General features: G+C 35.7%; 1 protein-coding gene across 1 annotated transcript; it reads left to right on the forward strand.

The window, feature by feature from the left end:
• The first annotated feature begins 15,981 nt into the window (after positions 1-15,981).
• LOC116176288 (WD repeat domain phosphoinositide-interacting protein 4-like) lies at positions 15,982-22,958 on the forward strand. Its single transcript, XM_031494779.1, has 8 exons — positions 15,982-16,156; positions 16,206-16,280; positions 16,333-16,525; positions 17,092-17,272; positions 22,146-22,354; positions 22,405-22,506; positions 22,552-22,673; positions 22,722-22,958. Exons 1-8 carry the CDS (start codon positions 16,108-16,110, stop codon positions 22,835-22,837), a joined length of 1,047 nt encoding a protein of 348 aa, XP_031350639.1. The 5' UTR covers positions 15,982-16,107; the 3' UTR covers positions 22,838-22,958.
• Positions 22,959-23,718: the final 760 nt, after the last annotated feature.

The following is a 23,718-nucleotide window of genomic DNA, read 5'->3' on the forward strand; positions in this document are numbered from 1 at the left end:
CATTTTCTTTCCACTAATAGGACTAATAACAAAAAAAAAAACGTATAGAAGGAGTAAAATACATGCTCGTGGTAAAGTAAACAAAATAGACAAGGATGGGAAAGTATGCAGATTTAATATAATCATTGATTACAAATCTAAATATACATACATCGATGTGTTCCATTAGTATAATTAAGGCCAGTTTACTATAGCCACTACAACTTGACAACTCCCATTAAATCCACTGTGTTGATCATTTTGGAGTTCTTTTAAGAAGCGATAGTCAAGGAAAGTAGAAAACACTTTAATGAACACGAATGAGCAAAAATATGGAAAAATGTAATGACTAAAATGAAACATGATTCAATCAGCAATTTTGTGTTACTACAACTAACTATACATAGCAACTTAAAAACAACTCCCTGCTTTTTCATTACTACTAAATCAAGGTGTTAAGGAAAGCAGGCATTTTCAAATATCTCAACACTCCCACTAAAATCTGCCTTTCCTTATCAATATCAAAATCGCAATATTAAACTGAATAATAAAGTTTCCATAATTACATTACACACATCGACACATCACTAAACATTTTTAAATTTAACACCAAATTGTTCTCGTAACAATTCATGCCTCTTTTTGTTTAAAAGTTTAGTCATAATATCCGCTAACTGTTTAGCACTTTCCACATATTCAACACAAATTTTATACCCAGTACACTGTTCACGGATAAAATGGTATTTTGTGTCAATATGTTTGGTTCGTTTATGAAACTCTGGATTTTTAATTAAACGTATTGCACTTTGGTTGTCAACTAATAAAGGTGTTGCACTTGTTACATCTTCGCCAATCTCATTTAAAAAACTGCGTAACCATAACACGTCTTTTGTAGCATTAGCGGCTGCAACATACTCAGATTCTGTAGTAGAAAGCGACACTGTCGGTTGACGTTGGCTACTCCAGGTAATAGCACCGCTATTTAGAATGAAAATATATCCTGATGCAGTAGACCTCCTGGTATCGGGATCACCAGCAAAATCTGCATCCGAGTAACCGATTAATTTTGAATCGCCTCCTTTATACAGTATTCCATAATCTTGAGTACCTTTCAGATATCTAATTATTTGTTTTACTGCATTCCAGTGTGCTGTATCGTAGTTATTTAAATATCGACTCACCATACCCACTGAATACATTATATCAGGCCTACTGACGATAGCTGCAAACATTAGTGTTCCCACTGCTTCTCTATATGGGATTTTTCCATTTTGTTTACTTTCCGGTGTAACTGCCTTCAAAATATTATTAGAATTTGTAAAGTAGAACACTCACCGATTTTGCATCTTCCAAATTAAATCGTCTAATTATCTCCTTAATGTAATGCCTTTGATGAATAAAGAGAGATTTGTTCTTTCGATCACGTTCGATTTCTAAACCTACATAATAGTTTAAATCTCCAAGCACGATCTTGAATTCTTGTTTTAGTTTTTCTATAATCGAATTTAGAATTAATTTATCTTCACCGATTATTAGACCATCATCCACAAAAAGAATTAACAGTACTCTTTTACCATCTACTTGCCCTTTATATACACATTGATCAGCTGTGCATTGTTGAAAATTGAAGTTTTTAAGAGTGCTGTTAAATTTACGGTTCCAACATCTTGGGGATTGTTTCAGACCATACAGCGATTTCTTCAATTTACAGACTAAGTTTGGATTGATGTTTGCACCATTAGGTGGCGACATATAAATTTCTTCATCGAGTTCGCCATATAAGAATGCTGTCTTAACATCAAACTGAATGATTTCGTAATCGTACTTCGCTGCTAAAGAAAGTAAAATTCTAATTGACTCGTATCTTGTAGTTGGGGAAAAAGTTTCTTTAAAATCTCGATAACTGGTAGCATCGTCTTTGAATAACACGAAATAGTTCGCACCTCCTATGGACTGTTCTGACATTGGGCCGCACACGTCACTGTGAATCATTTCTCCGGGTTTAGTGATTCGTTGAACTTTTGAGAACTTTAATCTGTGCTGCTTGCCATATACACATGCTTCGCAAAAGATTTTCTCTGCAGCGTTCACATTTACACCACTTATCAAACCTTTTGATGCCATTTCTTTTACAGTATTGAAATTAATATGTCCTAGTCTTTTATGCCACAAAGCTAACATATTTGCATCTGTGGTCACATTAACTTCACTTTCATATCTGATCGTTTGAAATTGCAAATGATACAGAATATTTGCCATTCGGTATGCGCATGCCACTACCTTCTCATTGTGATACACCAATGCAAACTTATCTTCCTTAATAATTTTCATGCCTTTACTGGTAATGACACCTTCGGAAAAGAGATTTTTATGTAAATCTGGTACATACAACACATTTGTCAAAATAGCGTCATACCACTTATTGTGCATCAGCTTACGGATTTTGATTGTTCCTTTACCTGACACTTTGAGACTTTTATTGTCACCAAGTGTCACTGATTTTATGTCACTGTCTTCCAAGGATGAAAAATAATCTTTGTGGTATGTCATATGCGACGAGGCTCCGCTGTCCATTATCCAAACATCGTCCTTTGATATCGCTAATGCATCACTCGTTAATCCAAATGCTTTCTCCTCTGTTGTAAAAGCTGTTACATTTCCTTCCTGTCCCTTTTCTTTTTCTGCAGTGTTTGCCCGTTCTTGCTTCTTATTTCGACATTCTCTTGCATAATGGCCCCTCTTCTGGCAGTTGTAACACGTAACAGGAGGCCTCTTCTTCTTGTTCTGCATTGGTTTGGTAGCTCGCGTCGTAGCCAGCGCTTGTTCGTTTTCTAATTCCATCGTTGTGAGACTAGCCTCTTCATCCAATAATCTCATGGTAAGATTTTGTATATTTTGATTCTTCTCATCAACAGATAACCAGGCTTGCCGCACATTTCTGTATTTTAGAGGTAAGCTTCCCAAAATCTTTGTCATAATGGCTATATCACTGACGGTGTCTCCCGAGTTTCGAACTTGCTTAGCAAGATTTTCCACCTTGGCAATATGCAACGCAATTGAATCAGCTGGATCCATTTTGTACTGGTGAAACTTTTCCTGGTGCATCATCTTATTCGATTCCGTGTTTTGCTGGTAAATTGTGTCCATTTTGCTAATTACATCTTTAGCGCTTCCACAATTTTCGATTAATGTAATTTGCGAAAGTTCCATGGCAGACGTCAGGATATACATTGCAATGTCATCTTTCCTGTTCCATGCTTCAACTTCTTTCGCTGTTCCTTCACCTTCAGCACCACTTGGTTTTTCGCAATCGCCATTCGCTACCTCGAAAACTCCTCTTGCTCTTAGAGCACACTTTATTTGAAATTTCCACTGCTGGTAATTTCGTCCATTAAACTTATTAATGACGCCAATGTCTACTTTACTATCCATCATTTTTGACACAGGTATTCCAGGTACGTAAAACTGATTTACAAGTACTCTTACTTTCCTAACATGACTTCGCTGGGCCCATAACCTTTTGGAGTTCTTTTAAGAAGCGATAGTCAAGGAAAGTAGAAAACACTTTAATGAACACGAATGAGCAAAAATATGGAAAAATGTAATGACTAAAATGAAACATGATTCAATCAGCAATTTTGTGTTACTACAACTAACTATACATAGCAACTTAAAAACAACTCCCTGCTTTTTCATTACTACTAAATCAAGGTGTTAAGGAAAGCAGGCATTTTCAAATATCTCAACAGATCAATAGCTACAATTGATTGGTTGGTCTTAGGTTCATTACAAGTTTTGATAGTACCTACTGTATATTTGACGAGATATTTGATGAACATTTTCCGGTGCAACCTTTGGTTGAAATCCAAATCACAGTCAATGAAGCGTTGTAAGCACAAAAGTAAATTTCGAGAGCTGTTCTTGAGATATATTTACAAATGTTAGGTAACCATTTTGCTCGAAGTACTGGTTCGTTTGGAAAACTAAGAAACATAAACTAGGTACCTACAACCTCGCCTACAACATGATAAATGGCATGTCTTACCGATGAAAGGAAATGCCCTGTTTCTTCCCTTTATGAGAAATTTTGCATGATACGCAGCTAATTATTCTCAATTCACAAAATTGCGTGTGATAAAAACACTATGCGGCAGTTAGTTATTTATATAAACCAGAGCACAAACCGATCCGAAATTATTAGGTACTGTAAAATGGCAAATTTAATAAAATTTGAATTTGGTGGAAAACTGACAGTGACAGGACCCGCGTTTTCATATGTCAAATAATGTCGGCAAAAATGTACCTTCACGGGAACCTATCCACGCGGGTGGCCTCTATCTGTGGCAACTTCCGTCTACAAAAATTCTTACCCCCTCTACCATTATATTCCCTCCATTAGTTTTCTAACTCAATGGAGAAACTAATACTGGATCACGGAAAAATTATGACGAAAACATACTTTTTACCCGATCCTAGAACTATTTTATTATCAACTGTAATGACTCCCAATTTTTTTTAAAGGTAAATAACAGTCTAAACTCCATTATGACTGAATTGTTTTTCCACTTTTATTATTCTAACCCTCTAAAAAATATGTCAAACATTGACTATATTTCTCATTAACGTCATACTTCAAGGGTAGTTTTTGCAAAAACACTTCCGATTTTTAATATTCTAATTCAGACATATTCTACCAAAAGATTTGAAGGTACTCTGTTCCAAATTTGAGCTATGTATCTTGAAAAATGCCCTGTCTACAGCGACGGGCATTTGACCATTTTATCGCCGGTTTTCAATGTTTCCGCGACGTAACACATGCTCTTAACGGTTTTTTTTAAGGTAAATAGATAACTTGAAAACTTGAACTTAGCTGTTCTGGCTCCTGAAGTTGTCCAGCAGTTGTTCGGCGGGCTTGGCGGTGGTAGACCAGTGGCCAAATACGGGGCAGATTAAGGATAGGGATGCGGTTAGAAGGGAACAAGGAAAAAGAAATTTGAGGGTATCGAAAGAAGATTGAAGACTAAAGACGACGACTGTAGATTGAAGACGGACGACTGAAAACGGACGACGACGAAGATTTCTTAGTTGTAGATAGGTACGTATAACAAGTACAGACAAGAAATAACTAAAACTACAAGGCCCTAGAACAAAAACCCAACATTACAAGCCAAAACTATCACCAAAAGGCTACTTACGAGATGGTGTGGGCCTTAACGTAGAGACAATATATAGATATGTACGCTCAATTAAATTGGTGGACGGTGAAATAAAGCTCGGATCCTAAGAGACAACGAAGAAATAGAAAAGGATACAGACAACAAAAATACTTACACAAGGGTTGAAATCCGGCGAGCAAGGGTAACAAATATATATTGGTTGTAGGTAAATTCACAAATACAAGGGCGCTTCCTCTTCCACTCTTAATCCCCAAAATAGGGTTTCCAAGGAAGAAATACCAATTCCTGGTAATGAGTGGAGACTAGATGATGAGGGTAGAAATCCCAAAATTGTCGGATAAAAGCGGCTGCAAAAATTCCGCACCTCACAAGCACACCATACAATTGACAATTGACCAAAACGGAAACGAAAACGTAGAAGATTTTGAAAAAAACGAACAGTATTACCAATAATTAAGGAACATAAAAAGTTAGCGGGAAAAGAAGAATCGATATTTGAAAAGAGCGGGAAAGAATAGCGTAGTTTACAAGAACTGACAATAGATGACACTGAAAGCGGACCAGAGGCGTAACATGGAATAAAATAGTACACATAAGCTTCGACAATTAGAATAGTGAAAACAGTAAGGAAAGAAAAAGCGTTTAAAGCGTGAAAAGGTAAATACAATTGTAAGAAGAGAGCAAGAATCCAAAGAAGCGAAGAAATCGAAAGAAGAAATTTAAGAAAATAGGCACGCCTATGTGATGAAAATCAAAACAAAATAAACAAATTCCTAACCTAAAAATCAAAATAACTAAAGCAAAACTAAACTAAAAATGGACCTGTAACACCTTATGAAATTCCGCTGATAGGATCAAAACTTCATATGTGATTCTCTTGAGAACGGAGTGTCAGAAGTCGGTACACACAAAGACAAAGTGGTAGTTCTCTCTGAGACGCATCTATAACGATACCACATGCGACCGATGACTAGTAATGGAGGTATTTTGGAGAACGGAGTGTCGGAGCGGAATAAATACTCACAAAGAGAAAAGGAAAGGTCTGGACGGGACACATCCGCTGGTAGGGGCAACACTTCAAATGGGAATATCTTTAGAACGGAGTGTTGGAAGTGAGTACTCACAAATGGAAAGTGATAAGTCTCCCTGAGACGCATCCAATGGTACCACCGGATCGGATTACTAGCGACGGAGATATGGTATATTTTGGAGAACGAAGTGTCGTAACAGTGTACTACTCACAAAGTGAAGATTAAAGTTCTTTGTTAGATCTTTTAATATAAAATATAGGGTTAGATCTCGGGTTAGATGTATGTGTGCAAATTTGAATTCGAATACCTATCTCGAAAAGTATTTGGTGTAATGAAATCGTATGTTTTTGTTGGGTTTGAAGTATTAGCTTTGTGTTACAATTCTTTGCATGCAGATATGTCCATACGATGTACTCTGTAAGTTTTCCAGTGCCAGTGTCGCTATTAATCAGGTTTTCTGAGCTAAAATTATTTTTAACCGGAAATTCCATAAATTCTTCCAAGTTGTAAATTAAAAAATTATAAATAGGGAAAATGCAAAAAATGTAAGTGCTATAAATTTTCATCATCACTGAGCATGGAAATAAAAGAATTTTTTCAAAACAAGCACGCGTTTTCTCAAAATTAGGGAAAGAAGTTTGAATTTCGTGACGCGTCCAGAAACGTTTTCTAATTGAGTGACGTCACAAGCGCGCTATGGTATTAAATTAAAGACGTACCGCGCCTGGAACGTTATATCCCGAATAGTGGTTTTGTTTATATGTTTTGTGAGCACCCAGTGATGTTTCTAACACATTCTTATGTTATATAAACATGAAACCGGGATTATACAGAGAGGCGACGCGCATAATTTACCACACATTGCGATGTGCCAATGGTGTGCGATTACTACTCAGTGCTCAGTCATCTAACAACTTACACTAAAATGATCTTCACGGCAATAGAATAGGTACACAGTTTTTTTATACCTCTGATAATAATCATTGAATATAATAATTAACATGCAGCTGAACACCATTTTTTCTTTCTTTGTGTGGGTATCTACCTATTTTTTGAAACCGCGTTACAAATATTTTATCGGGTGCCGTTGCTGTTGTATTTTGTCAAGGGCAAGTCATTTAGCAGGTTTCATATCTTCCTCATTTCGTAAACTAAGATTTATTGCAGGCCATATTCATTGGCGGTGTACGTCATATCACAGATTTAAATATACTACACATGGATCATGGGATACGCGATTGTGGAAACATAACAAACGCTCCAGCCGCTAGCGCACCTATATGAATTTTATTAAATGGAAAGGTTTAGTTTAAGCATAGTGTAATTACCTATTACCATTGAATAAAAACACTATAAGAAGCCTAACGCTTATGGAAGAAAGCGCGACAAATCCCCTTGCACCCGCATTGGTTGTGATCACCGAACTCTCTAAATAGGAGGAAAGCAAATTCTCATTCTTCTCAGTTCAAGAATCGACACTATTGACAGTGTTTCCATTATATTCTCAGTTCAATCTCTGTCGCGCTTTAAGGCCGATTCTCACTTTCGTGCAAAGAACCGGCACGGCACATACTCGGCACGGGCAAAGTTTTTTGAGTTCAATTCACACTGCGACACGCTTGCCGCAGGTAAGCAGTTTCTACGTGAGTTTCAACTGTAAAAATGTTCAAAACTTTCACGTTAATTAAAATTGGTCTAATATTAGATGATGAAGAACAAGAAAGTACATATTGCAGAAAAAGAAAAATACGTTTTTGTGTACATAAAATGCATAAGAAGTATCTTTTATGACCGAAATCATTTTCCTGGACACATTCAATCAGCATCTCATCTTGTTCCGCTGAAAAAGTGTTCCTTTGCTGACCCTTCAACCTTTCTTGTACTATGAAAAATGAACTAAAGTCGGTGACCTGCACAGATTGTATTCACACTTGTCGGAACGTGCACGGTACATGCCCGGCAAATATTGTTTCGGAAGAACGCTGCGTGCAAAGGCCGTAGCTGGCCGAGTCGTTGCTCGCATAGTGTGAATTATACCCCAAAAAATTCATAAGATTCAATAATATAGATATTTTGCCGAGTCGGTGCCTTGCCTGTGCCGAGTACGTGCCTTGCACGAAAGTGAGAATCGACCTTTATTTCCACGGGGTTAGGCTTCTTATAGTGTTTTTATTCAATGCTATTACATATTGTAATGTAGGTACTTAACCCCCAGGTTCTACGCTAACTTCACATTTCAAGAACACAAAAATAAAGTCAACTCGGCAACGTTTAAAAATGGCAACCCGAATGACTATTCCCTCCAAAACTAAACAAGATCTCGCTTAAATTTGAAAAGTGGCACGTGATCAAACATCCCCCCTTAAGCCCCCTTAAGTTAGTTGTAGACAACGCTTTAACCTGAAGCACAGTAGGGAAGGAACGTTAAATAAAACACTGAAATTGTGAAAAGTTTGTTTAATAATGATCGCAATTATTATTGATTGTAAAAGCTCGGAAATTTAAGTCAAAATAAATTACATTGGAAAAATAAACTTTGAAAATGGTAGTTCACCGAATAAAAATAGAAATAGGCTGGGGAAAAAAGAACTTACCAATAAAAAAACCAGCCGTCAAATTAATATCAAATTGTGTTGTAAAATTAATTGTTTGTAATGATGTGAATGCGTAACATAGAATTATAACATCACAAAAAGTAGCAGGTAAACTTCAAGAGGTAACATACAGGTTAAAACAAGTTTTGGGAATTATGGGTCCGGTAAGCAGGTACCAAGATTCTAAGAAAGGGTGAAATACACAGGATGTGACTCATCTTTGGTGCAATAAAGCCATTTTGTTAAAAGCAAGATGGAAAATTACATGTAAATTTAACTAAAAACAAGATATGTGGAAATTATTGAATTGCCACTCATTTATCGCACATCGATCTAAGCTGAAGAGCTTTGATTAGCGTAATCCCACTCCTGCATGATAGGTAGCCCGCCCCTGGTTTCGGGGTTTCGAGCCTACAGTCGGAAGTCGAAGACAATCACGGAATTAGGTGTCGTAGCTCAATTTTGACTACAGTTTTTCCCACCCCCGTGACTGCTTCATTCACGGAGAAAATGTTAGTTACAAACAACAAGTCAGTACAAACATCAAAGGAATCGGTAATTTCCACATATTAAAATAAAATGATCAAAACTTATATGAATGTTACTTCAGGGACAAGACCAAGTAATCACCATCAATAAACATAAATTAAGCAAGCATTACACCAAAAACGTAAACAATTACAAACAATAGCATAACGGTATCACAGATATGTGATTATGCATTGCGGTCAACCAAGTAAATTTTAAAAACAAAAATTCAAACACAAAAAATATATAATGCGGCATACAAAACACAAATACGATATAAAGAAATGCAAAAATAACTACCTGCATTAAATAACACAAAATAACAACAAACATTTATGGAACGACGCGTTCACGACCGCCATTCAAGACAAGATGCCCTATGTAACCCCCGTTCGTGCTTTCTAGATGGCGCAAATCGCTTTCCCCTCCTAAAAATTGCGTGGTTGCCAACTCTCAAAAATGTGTGCATTGTCGTAAGTTGTATACGTTACCGGTAAACTGCGAAATCCGGCATTTCGCAAAATCCCTAGGCATTTTGCGAAATGACTAATGTCGCAGGCAAAGTGAGAAATGGAGCTCGAGTTCGTACTTTGCCTGCTCTTCTTTAGTGATTTCGCAAAATGCCCAAACATTCAGGCAAAGTGAGAATGCTCTGCCTTTTTCCACAGATTGCGGGTACAGCGGTGTCATACGTAAACCTGTCGCGTTGGTATACCTTCCCCCATCTGATATATTCTCCACGTATGGCTTTATTTTTGAAACCAAATATTGTTTACAAATATACTAACATATGTTTCTTGGCCATTTTAAACCAGCAAACATATATACAGGGTGGAACCTCTCAATGTAACATTTGAAATATAGAGCTGGTCCTATTTTTGAAGGACATTCGCGTGAATGTTTAGTAACTTATAGTGATTTTAGTGTTTATGCTTGGTGCTACTGGTACGCCCCATCTTATTTGTTTTGATGGAAAATATGAAAGAGGTTATGTTACATATAGGTATGATTAATCGTTAGAAAAATTGTATTACACAATACGCAAATGACTGTAATCTGAAACAATGAAACAATCGCAAGCGCCCACACCAATTTATTAATGTAAAACACAACTAATAGTATATTGGAAGACAAGTGTTACAATGTGACCTATTGTAATACGACTATCTTGTGGCACGAGTGGCGTAGCGAATTAATTAAAAAGTAATTATCAAAAACTACAGGAAACTTTAGAATTAATATGTCTTAAGTTGGCAACACCATTTACGTTGACAAATTTTAAGTTGGCAGCGTAGATAAACACAACACTGACATTTGGAAACTTGAAATTCCGTGAATGTGTAATTTTTTACTCGTAGATAAATTTATTTATGGTGGATGTGTAAACTGCTGATTTGGAATATATTAAGTTCTTCGTGTACCAAAAATCAAGGAAAACACATAAATTTTACGTACGTAATTTGATTTCACATCTGATGATTTAACGTTGACGTGTTGGCGAACTGCCAACTTGTAGATGAAAAGTTACCAAAAACAATGTTACAATGGAACTCATTGAAACACTGTTTTTGCCGAAAACAGTTGCACAAATTCTCATTGTAACACCGAAATAGAAAAAATATATTTGACTACTACAGCCTATTAAGACTACAACGCGTGATGTAGGTACTACCTTTGATTATTAATCAAAGGGTACTACTAAGTTAGTTATATTCCGCCGAAGAAGAAGTTGGCAACAACGAAAACCATAGAATACGATTATTCTTCCAACGTTAATTCTTTTATTTGAATCTTTGCTTTTTGATTGTACCATCTCGATCTCCAGTAGAAAATGTGGACACAGGAAAATACGAGAATTTTAATTGATTTATACCAACAGCAAGTGTCTATATCGCGTTATGGACAAAAATTATAAAAATAAAATGAAACGACGAAGGGAACAATCAAAAGCATAATTACTGCCCTCAAATAGTCGTCCACAAAAGTACAATTGCTGTACAAATTACTGGTACAAATTGGGCTTAGTGGATTCATGGACGCTTGTTGAATACATTAAATTTCTGAAAGTTTCCCCACTAGCTAAATAACGCAAAGTTATTTATGCTTTGAAGGAATGCAGTCTCCCATTACAATGTCCTGCTTTGCGATATGCCGGCCGCCGGGTGAATATTCCCAAACCGAACACTGGGAATTAACATGGGAAAAAAGTTTTTTGCAGATCGTTGCTCCCCATGTTAACTTAGAGGGTTTATAATGACACCAACCAAAAGAAGATTTTTCCTCGTCTAATGATATACGAATTAGTTCATTTTCAGGTGTATTTCTCACTATTTTATCAAAAATTCGGCAATAAATCCACTTACCAAAATCATGTTAATTGTTAAGCCATGACTAGGAAGACAAAAAGCAGATTCAAACGTCGAAATCAATATCAGTTTATGACAACTGGCATTAATTTTTTTGTAAAATGCGGTTCACTGAGGAAAAAGTAGGTATTTATAGTAAACAACGTGTACAGCGAAAATATTCTAGTACGCGATATTTGTTTTCCGTGCATTTTAATGAGCGTCCCATTCCGTCTGTGTGAAAACCTATTTCAATTCTTTAGGAAATTTCCATGGCTTAACATGATTTTGCTAATTGGATGTATTGCCGAATTTTTGATAATATAATGAGAAATATACCAGATTATTTTTCACATTTAACAGTCGACCAATGAAAACGCCGTATTCAAAGCTACTGGAGAGAATTATTTCTGATATTTTTCGGATATACCCCTGCTTGTTGCTAGGCAGCGAAAATATTTTTGAAACAAATAGCAACCCATGTCTATAAAGACATTTGTTTAACAACGCTTAGTAGGCATCGTAATTTTGACGATTGTAAGTTAAAATACAAGTTTAGTGCAACACTTTCTCTAAAATGAGTCGTTTCGGTGTAGAATCGCTACAAAATATACAAGAAAAAACTAAGGAAAATGTGCCGTTAAACACCATTAAAACGAAAAACATGGTTTGGAAACAGTTTTTTTTACTTTTGCGCCGACAGGAATTATGAATTAATGGAAACCACTTCAAATGAACAACTCGCTAATATTTTAACAGATTGGGCTTTCAACATGCTAAAATCGAACGGAGAAAATTATAAAGAAAATGTAGTGAAAACTATGTGGAACCAGACTGCAAAAATGATACAAGACAAGTACTTCAACGAATTCAACAGAGAGACCCATTCAAAAACCCAACTTTTAAAGTAGCTAGAGATGCGAGAAATGCGAAAAGGCGCACACTTCAGGCCGATCCAACCAAACGTACCACCAGTTTAACGGCTTTGGACAAAAAAGACATAATAGCTATGATGAACGTCTGGAACGAAAATACACCAGAGGGATTGCAACGAAAACTATTTATTATCATTTCCGTGGAATTGGCTTGGAGGGGTAATGAAGGACTAACGGCAATCGTGCATCACTTTAAGGAGGAATTGGGAAACGATGGTATTTATACTGGTAGAATTGAATACAATCCTGTGTTCACAAAGACAACACAAGGTGGAGAACGGAAGTGCGCAAATAGTAAGTGGCTAATTGCAAATGAAGAGGCTCTCGATTACTGTCCGGTAAGGTTGTTAAAGAAGTTATTGTCTTTTCGAGGTAAAAATATAAAGACGGACCGTTTATTTTTAACTGTAAACCCCAATTGGAGAGATTTGCAAGGTGTTGGCTGGTACAAAGACGTTCCTGTAGGAAAAAATGTTATGGGAAAATGGATGAACGATTCTGCAAAACGCGCTGGGCTTAACACTACTGACAAGAAAATAACGAACCACTCGAGCAGGGCCACTGCTGTATCCACACTTGCAAAATCTGGAGTTGGGGAGCAGCAAATTATTAAAATTACCGGGCACTCCAATGCCAATTCAATAAAACCATACTTGCAGCTAAATAAGGAGCACCATGAACAAATATTAAAGAAAATGCGGCAAGATCCTACATCTACAGTTGAAATGAATTCGGCTACCTCCACAAGCTATAATGCCCCTAAAACAAGCAATAATGTCTACAACAACTGTACCTTCAATTGTACTAATCTTTACTTAAATTAATTGTATGCAATCTGCAGTTTTTTAATTGTGTAATGTAAATAACTTAATGATTATTGGTGATAAATTATTAAATTTCAAATAAAAAATCTTGAAACTAAGACAAGAATTGGTGAAGTGGTTTACTTTCCAAATTTGAAAAATAATCTAGCCAAATACCCCTCGAGCATCAAAATTAATCGAATATTTCCCTTTTGTTTGGCTGCATTGCAACGGGCGGTGTCAAATTTGTCACCACACCGTTGCTATGCAACCAAACTTTCGGGAAATATTCGATAATTTTGAAGCTCTCGGGGTATTACTACTGACAATTCAACTCATGTATAAAAAATCACATAAGCCGCAGTGTAATTGTCACTTTGACAGCGGCAAAAGTTACCTGCAACTTTTCCAGCGACAAATGCACTAGTGGTTTTTTCACTTATTCATTTTCGAACCAATTATCGCATTACCCTTTCCCATATGACTAGTTTGACGTCTGTCAGTAATTGATTAGTTATGCGAATTTCTTTTTCGTTAAATTGTCCTGCCGAATTACACTCGAGGTTTGTATTTAAACCGAGTAAATTTGTGTTGTTGCAATTCAAATCTGTTGCCTTTTAGCAATTGAACTCGAAAAACTGTCAACCTAAAAATGCTCCACCTTCGGTGTCGCATTTTTATTAGTTGACAGTTTTTCTCGTCTAATTGCTAGGCAACAGATTTTCATTACCTAAACAACCCAAATTTACTCGGTAAAATACAAACCTCTTGTGCAATTATAAGTGAAAATAAACCGATACAACGAAATATCGAAGGATCCTCAGTATTACAATAACTTTTAACGATAATTTATTTTAATGTTACAAAATACATCAAATTCATGTCTTGGCCATTGGGATAATGCTCTTAATCTTGTTTTGATCAAAATCCATGTGGTCGCCAAAAATAGATCAAATTCATGTTTTGATCATTGAGATAATGCTCTTGGTCTTTTTCCCAACGTTCTTAGTGCATAAATAACGATTTTGACATGTTTTGATCAAAATTCATGTGGTCGCCAAAAATAGATCAAATTCATGTTTTGGTCATTGAGATGATGCTCTTAGTCTTTTTCCCAACGATGTTGGTGCATAAATAACGATTTTGACATGTTTTGATCAAAATCCATGTGGTCGCCAGAAATGCATCAAATTTATGTCTTGAGCATTGAGATAATGCCCCTAGCCTTTTTCTCGACGATCTTGGTGCATAAATAACGATTTTGATTATTTTGATCAAAACCCATATGGCAATAATTTAACATTTTTGAATCACACACATGCGGTTATCAAATGTGCACGTGATGTACTCTTGCTGCATCAAGATAATGCGTTTGAAACCTTTTAAAACTCTAAATTCAAGTATAAAGTGTAATTTTTGCTACATTTTGCTCTAAAACTTTCGACCTTATACCACAGAGAAGAGTTATATTAAAGTATTACACATCTAAGAGTCATAGGGAATAATCTAGCGGAAGTCCCAACCCGATACATGACCTAGGGAATGAAATATGTTAATTTCTATTATATTGAGCCCGTAGTTTTTCCTGTTCCCGATTCACTCGAAGTCCTATAACTTTTGTTCCTATTGAACCAGCTTCCTGAAAATCAATAGCGTCCGTCCTTAATGTCCAAAGAACCCGTACACCAAATTTCAACTTAATCGGCCACTTTTAAAAAGAGTTAGAGCGCACACGGACGGACGGACGGACGGACGGACGACAATACAAAACTATAAAGGATCTGAGGATCCTTAATAAACTAATTCGTATATCATTAGATGAGAAAAAAATCTTCTTTTGATTGGTATGATTATAAACCCTCTAAGTTAACATGGAGAGCAACAATCTGCAAAAAACGTTTTTCTCTTGTTAATTGCCTATGTTCGGTTTTAAAATACTTATTCACCCGGTATGGCTCACCTTTCGCAAGTAGCTTTAAAAATGAATTATTTGTCATTCGTAAATAATTCCTGAATGCTGCAGGATGTTCAAATAATAATTAATTACCTATCTATTTATTAGTCATAATTCTTTTATCTTCCCTTCTTTCAACTCACACTTTTGGGTTGCAATTTTTCTTTTTCTTGTTTAAATTTCACCCTTCCAGTAATTGCTATTATTGCAACTGCACTAACAGCAACGGCGATAGACCTGTTCATTGTAACTTAAACCAAACGAGAAAACCTTTATTAATAGAATCAAAGACAATCCTGATTTTTAAAAAGTAGGTAAATATAACTTATAAGTGAAGTTCTTTTGCAAGTCCTAGGGATTTATTTGCTATTACAGAACCACCAACATTACGTATCATGCATCTTTCTTTTCAACTTTTTAAAATACCTCACAAATTTAAACGTGTATCATTGTCATTTTTCTTCAATTTTTACCTGCATTTTTATGTGTAAAATGCAAATGTAATGTAAAAATTTAACCGTGCATTGGGGGTTACAACGGTATGGTTACATACATCCGCTGGCACCAATATCTGTATAAGAAAAATTCGCGTAACGAGAGCCACTATGCTGTTACTCTCTTAAATTTCCGTTTGCCATGATGTAGCCAGTACAAAGAAAAGCAACAAACAAAGAATTTAAATACATCCAAGTTAATTTTCTTTACTACGTATTAAAAAATGTTACCTTTTTCACGTTAGTAGTATTCCACAAACCAAAATCATGAGTTCTGATAGAGCTGTACTGAACATTAAGTTTAATCAAGATCAAGGTTAGAGTAATGTGTGCATTAAAAATGTTTAAAACATGAACTCTCTTAGGTTGTTTTTCCTGCTCAATGGAAAGTGGGTTACGAATATACAATGTAGATCCTTTAGCAGAGAAAGCTCACTACGGCATGTAACCCAAGTACATTTCGTGAAGCGATAAGTCATTAATGTTTTGCAGATTTCGATCTAATGGGTAGCGTTGCACATTGTGAAATGTTGTTACGAACAAATATTATAGCAATAGTGGCTGGAGGTTCACGCCCAAAGTTCGCTGATAATACCTTGTTATTATTTGACGATGCAAGCAAGAAATTTGTTTTAGAATTAACATTTTCGTCATCTATTAAAGCAACTAGGCTGAGACGAGATAAGTAAGTCGGTTGGTTTAGGTGTCGTCACTTTCAAAATTAATCATGCTTACATTAATTACCTGCAATACCCCTTGATTTTCGTTTGACTTTGTTTCGCATATTGATAAAGCCTTAGGCGTGGCGCACATTGAGATGCCCGCAGTGCAAGCAACACAACCCACGGCCACACACGCTTTGTGTACCTACTGTTGAAATTACTAAACAATCTGTGGCTTCAGAAATGAGACATCGTATCGTACATGGTGTCATAATATGTGTTTGCTCCTTAATTCCGACAGAATACAATGCGTATGTGGCCGTGGGTTGCGTTGCGTGTGTGGCGTGCATCTCAATGTGCGCCGGGCCTTAGGGCTCGTAGCTGGCTCGCATATGTTAAGTTGGCCTTGTTACAGTATGAGCCTTGGACTGTATTTTTATACAGGATGTACAAAAAAGGTTTTCGCATGTTATTTATTTATCAAATTATTTTAAAACTTCATGTTTAGTTTCTCTTTGCTACGCTAGCTATTTACATGATTATTTGTTACACTACACCCTGCATATTTATTATATTAATTTATTTTCAGATTAGTTGTCGCTCTCTTAACACATATACACGTTTTTTCATTTCCGTCACCAATTCAGAGGTTATTCTCCTTAGAAACTAGAGACAATCCACTTGGTTTATGTGAAATGAGTCCCTTAGCATCAGCAGAGAAACAAATTTTGATATTCCCAGGACATAAAGTGGGAAGTGTTCAAATTGTGGTAAGTGTGGTATAAGAACTACCTTTTGGGGAATATGTGTAAGTGCTGAGTTTGAGACTGATGTAAACCTTTAGTTACCTCATTGCAGCTTGCTGTGCTTCTTGGGTTTAATTTAGGGATCAGTGATCTTTTTGGATTTCTAATTTCGTTAAATTAAAATCGATGAACAGTCTTTTTTTTAAACGGTTGTTTTATTTTTTTAAAAAAGCCACTTGTGAAGTAAGGTTAGGTTTTATCCACTAGAGCAAATTTTACAAAAAAAAAACTTCACCTAAAGGTGTTTAATTGGTATGCACTATGTACGATCACAGACAAAAATAATGATAATCAGAAACTTACTGCCACTTAGACAACCAACCATACACTATCTTAAATGGCGACGGTGAAGTGTAACTTTTTCGGCGTGGAGTCATGTGGGATGGGCCACACAGCGTCGCGCATTGTCATCTTTGCTTCACCATTTCTTCATCACTGCCTTGATATAAACGCTACAGCCCACAGCAGGTATAAAATGTGTAAGTATAACTGCAATTGGCAAAATCGGATTTTATGCATTATACTCTGGACAAATTTAAGAGACATTAATACATTACACATTGGTATCTTCAATTTAGTTTTTCTCTCGATATTGTTGCTAGTATTTTTGAACGGTTTTTTATTATTGTGTACTATACACAATAAACAGGACGTTGTGTTTTTAAAAACATGAATAAGTCGTTTTTTTGGCATTTCATTTCAAATATCTCGTGAACTATTGGTCTAAGGGAAAAAATGAATAACGATGAACGAGGCGATGAATTTGTTTTGAATCCCATTTTCTACAAGAGAGCAGTTCACCCAGTGTGAAAGACAAAGCATCGTTTTTTAAATTTTTTTAACTTAATTATGCAGACTGTAACATCTACGTTGATCGAGTTGAACATATTGTTTTGTTATAAAAAAAGAATTTACTAAATACACATTTTCAAAAAGATCGGCTGAACTTTACTTAGTGTTAAAAACTTGTTCATTTTTGAGATTACGTTTTTTTGAATATTTTTTCATAAAAGAACAATAACATTGCAAAATAATAGTACCAGACCAACTGTATGTTGTAGAAAATTAGATTCTGTTGGACTAAAATATTTTTTCATACAGGTCATATTTCAATGATATATTAATAAGTTGGAGCAAAAATTGCAATCACAATTTATTAATAAATGATTCATTATTTTAATTAGGGGATCAACCCACACTATAAGTAGGTAATTGTAAGATATGTGCCATATTTTATGCATTGCCGAGGACAAAAGCTAGATTCAGGTAGGTAAATCTTTTTTTAATTTCGCGTATTGGTTTTTCCAATTGTTGCAATACTACTACTCCCTATATATCAACACAGTGATGAAGGAATTGCTAAGCGGGAACAATGCGCGACGCGTGCGCCCATAACAATCTTAACATGGAAGTGTTAATAAGTATCTTGTGAATGACATTAGATAAGCAGTGTGTTCATGTTATGGTTTTTTGATTTTAAATGCCCATGGATTATAAATTACTACTTCATCAGTTACTTCTTATGAATTATTCGCCGAAGTTGTTACCTATATTTTTTCAATTGAGAGTAAAAAGAAAAGGATTAATTGACAATTACTACAATTTTTAACGTTATAGATAGATAGAACATACCTACTGTTTTTTATAGTTAAATACCTACGCAATAAAAAACACAAGTACTATTTAAATCTTTAAGTTTTATTTTTTTTACTGCATTTACGTGGGCTTTTTTTGTCAGAATGCAACAAAACGGCTTTGTAGCTCAGTGGTAGAGCGTTGGGCTACAAAACCGGAGGTCGGGTGTTCGAACCTGAGTTGAGGTGAATTTTTTTTCATCTGTAGCAGAGATGTTTCCTTAGATCAGTTTCGACCAGCCTGCCGGCTACTCCGAATTAGGTTTTCCTACAGTTTCCTAATTCATAAGGTAAATACCGGAGTAGTATAGAACAACTTACGAGCTTCTGCAGGGGCAACTCTAAAAAAAGCATTATGCGCGTCACTCTGTAATTGGGCGTAAGCCTGTTAAGGGCCTAGAACAAGAGGGACAATAAATAAATAAATAAAACGGGTCTTGCAAAATTAACCTTAAAAGCCAGTTTTTGTTTCAATGGAGAGAAAATCGAGATCGCAGATACCAATGTGAAGTAATGTCTCTTAAATTTGTTCAGAATATAATGCATAAAATCCGGTTTTACCCATTTTTGTAATTATACCTGCTGTAGCGTTTATAGCAAGGCAGTGACGAACAAAAGCCGACAATGTGCGACGATCCCACATTAATCGCCGCCGGAAAACTTACAATTCAATGTTGCCACTTTAGATAGTGTATGGTTAGTTGTCTAAGTGGCAGTAAGTTCCCGATTATCATTATTTTTGTTCGTGATCGTACATTCAATTGAACCCTAGTAACATGCAGATATTGTGGCGCCATCCATTGGTAGAGAGACTGATGCGTGTGCACCGTTTGACGTTGCATAGCGTAGCGTCAGTCTAGTCCATAGACAAAGCACATGTGCTTTGTCTATGCTCTAGTCTGGTTTTACACTGAACAAAAGGTGGTCACAGAAGTTATTGTCCACTACCGAACATGCCGTTTGGATGGGAAACGCTGAAACAACCACAGTACAGTCCCGACCTTTCACCCTGTGACTTTCATGTGGGTGGACCTCTTGAGTATGTGTACTGTGTACACGAACTTATAAATTAAGATGGACTGCTAATGCTAATGTAAATGACACCTACATGGGGGCCGCCATGATGTGCACTCACATGGCGCGAAATTCAAATCAACTAATAAACAAGCATAGGTAACCTCACGTTTTCTAAATAAATTACTGTGACATGTCATTTTCCAAGGCTGCAATAGTCTCAAAACTTGAGCACTAGGAAAATTCCCCTAGAAAATAACTAAAATGTGCACATCATGGCGGCGCTCATGCTAGGCCCATTTCTAAAGTCACTAGATATAGAAAGTAGCGCAATCATCTCCCATTTTTGGGCAAATTTACTGCGAACTTATAAAAATTGACAAATAACATTAATCTGAATAGCTGTAATTTTTTATAACTTAACTTCATAGCACTGTCATGTTTTATAAAAATATATACAGATATCTCCAAACAGGTGGAACAATCCCTAACATTAAAGTTACTAGGTTCTAGTAACTTCCGCCATTTTTGGGCAAAAATCCTGCGTTCTCTCTCTAACACACTAGCCCAATGCAGTCCATCTTAATTTATAAGTTCGTGACTGTGTATAACTATATTTTTGAGGTAATAAAAGCCTTACCGTGACTTTACACTAGTGACCAGGTTTTATTTGAATGTCCTTTATCAATTGAAGATACATTTAAAATTAATAACGTTTATTTGTTACTCAGTAACAAGACAAAACGCAAACGGGTAAACGTCATCTTTAAACGCTACTGACTTGTAAAACTGACAGCTGACGTGTAAAAATTTTACAAGTTAGTAATCTAGTAATTTCATTGGCCAGAATTAATGCGAAGTCTCTGTTACATGGATAATATGATATTTTAGACATTTCTTCGAGATCAATTTAAGAACTAATTATTTACGTTTACTATTGTTTACAAATGAGTAACAAATAAAATATTGTACATTATACGCCAGGTAATAGTTTTTACTGGCTCTAGGAGATGACAGGCTCGCCAGTCAACTTCTCCTATCGCCAGTAAAAACTCACTTACCTGGCTAATAATGTAAAATACTATNAAACCTAGACTAAAATAAAGTAAAAGTTTAAAGTAGTCTTATAGTAGAGGTTTTTAAGAACAAATTATCCCCAGTGGTCGAAGTGAGGCGGTATGCGGCGGTATGGCATACCGATAGATTTTTGGTTTTTGTGAAACATACCGGTAATAAATTTATCCACATAGGCATAACGGATAAAGTTTTTTCATGATAATATACGCATACATACAATACTAAGATTTTATCAGTTCAGCCATACCGGTAAAAAATATTTGCCACTTCGACCACTGCTCCTATCGCCAGTAAAAACTCACTTACCTGGCTAATAATGTAAAATACTATTACATTAGACAATTGATTGTAACACATTATTTTAAATTTCAGTGTCAGTGTCATTTTAATAGGGGAGCCCAATAGGTAATTTTGGGATTTACTCGAGCATGTCAGATTAAAGTAAGTGGGTTGACTACGTGTTGAAAAGTATGCATTTCAATAATCTGATGATTTGGGCGTGAGGGGAGTGCGTGGTAAAATCACTTGCAAAAAAACGTTACCTTGACATTCTCGAGTTGGAATTTTTTTATATATTTCGAAGGAAATTATTGAAAAATAACAGAAGTAATATAATCTGCCGATTTCCACATGCCAAAGTGGAACAAATCATCAGTTGACTAAGATCATAGGCGGTCGTGCCATAAACTATACGTACAAAGCTGTAATAATCTGACGTGCTAGAATAAATCCCGCTTTCTACCCTTCTGTACAGCCGATCCCACCATTCAAACCAGCATATTAATATTCCTCTAATATCAAAGATATGTGAGGCATACACTACCAACATCGGACGCGCTCGAGTATTTTTTTGTACATTACTAAAAAAAAATATAGACGCGACGCCCACCGGTTGAAGAATGTACATCATATAACTTTTTTCTTTCTACAATCTAATCTACAATGTTCAATAAGGCCCTATGACGTTAGAGTAAATCACCATTTAGCATCGTGGGTTCCCCTACCATTAAGATTCACTTGATTAATTGACGTTTAACAATTGATTAACAAATATAATTTGTACCGAGCCGTTAACGTCGGAAAGTGTGAGAAAAAATGTAATTGCTTTATAGGACTTGACCAACACAGAAATTGGATTTTCCTGCGCGCCTGTGTGCATAACAGCTCACAAAAACGAAGTAGGTTGCATAGCTCTCAATCAGCAGGGTACTCGCATTGCAACAGCGTCAAATAAAGGAACATTGATCAGAGTATGGGATTCGGTCAGTAAAAACTTGTTGGTTGAACTGAGAAGGGGTTCAGACCAGGCGACTGTTTATTGGTAAGCTTGATTGATTCGATTGTGTAACTTATCCTCGGTGTTTTTTTTAGTATAAACTTTAGTAGAGATTCTGACTTCTTGTGCTGTTCAAGTGATAAGGGAACGGTGCATATTTTCGCAATAAAAAATACAAACTTAAATCGGCGTATGACGTAAGGTGACCACGTGCTGTTGCGTGTTTTAAATTAACCTTTTAGATTATCTAACTTGGGCATTGTGTTAGGTAATTACGGAGAATCGCAGTGGGCATTAGCAAATTTCACAGTACCTCCTGAATGTGCTTGTGTGTGTGCCTTTGCACCTCACAGTGCCGTCATAGGTAAAATTTATCAATGGATCTACTAAAAATAACTTAATCCAATTACAGCAATCTGCTTAGATGGAACGTTTCACAAATATGTTTTCACTGCTGATGGCAACTGTAGTAGGGAAGCGTTTGATGTGTTTCTAGATGTCTGTGATGATGATAATAATTTACAGTGATGCCACACAAAGAATTACATGTGTACCTACTATTTATATACTTAGACGCATACTTAAAATCTATTTTTATTGGATACTGATACTATGAAACATTTTGTTAATAAACTTGGAAATTGTTATAGTTTTGACAGTAGTAAAACTACTACATAATTATTCCACAATTTTGGAAATAAATGCTTCTTGAATTACGTTTGCTATTTTATTTAAAGAAAATTGTTAATGTGTAGCCAAAGGTGAGCAAAAAAATGTGAACTGTTAATCCTTAATTAATTAAGTTATCGTATTCTTTAACATATTAACTTTTAATTAACTACAAAATTTATTAACAAGTCTATTGACTAAAATCCGTTACAAATGGATGAGAGCAAAAGGAACAGTTGCAGCACTCAATTTTGTATGTACAAACCGAACGATAGATCTCTCACGAATAGGTTCTTAACTGTGTCAATATAATAAAATAATAATGATTGGTTTTTTTGTTTAAATTTTCATGTATATACTGACAGTAAAATATTCCAATTTAAAAGTTAACTTTTAACTTCCCTTAACGTTAACTTATGGAGTAATGTTTAAGGATTAATGAAATTACTTGGCTCAGCTGTGTCTGTGATGTTGTGGGCCATAGTGACAAGCAATGATGTAGACCGGCATTCTCTCTTGGCGAGCCTAATATATGGATATACACAGGGGCAGACAGATGGAAACATGCAATTATTTTTAGCATTAAAAGTTGATTGTAAATTGGGATATTAAGCGCAATTCCGATCATGTCATTCGAATTCTAGATCAATTTTGTTTTGCACCAGAATTATTAGTTGTTAATTTTGTTTAAATTATCACCTTGTGTTTTATTTATTTGTTACGTATTAAGACTAGATTTA

Source organism: Photinus pyralis, unplaced genomic scaffold (assembly GCF_008802855.1).
Source record: "Photinus pyralis isolate 1611_PpyrPB1 unplaced genomic scaffold, Ppyr1.3 Ppyr1.4_LG7, whole genome shotgun sequence".
Taxonomy (NCBI): Eukaryota; Metazoa; Arthropoda; class Insecta; order Coleoptera; family Lampyridae; genus Photinus; species Photinus pyralis.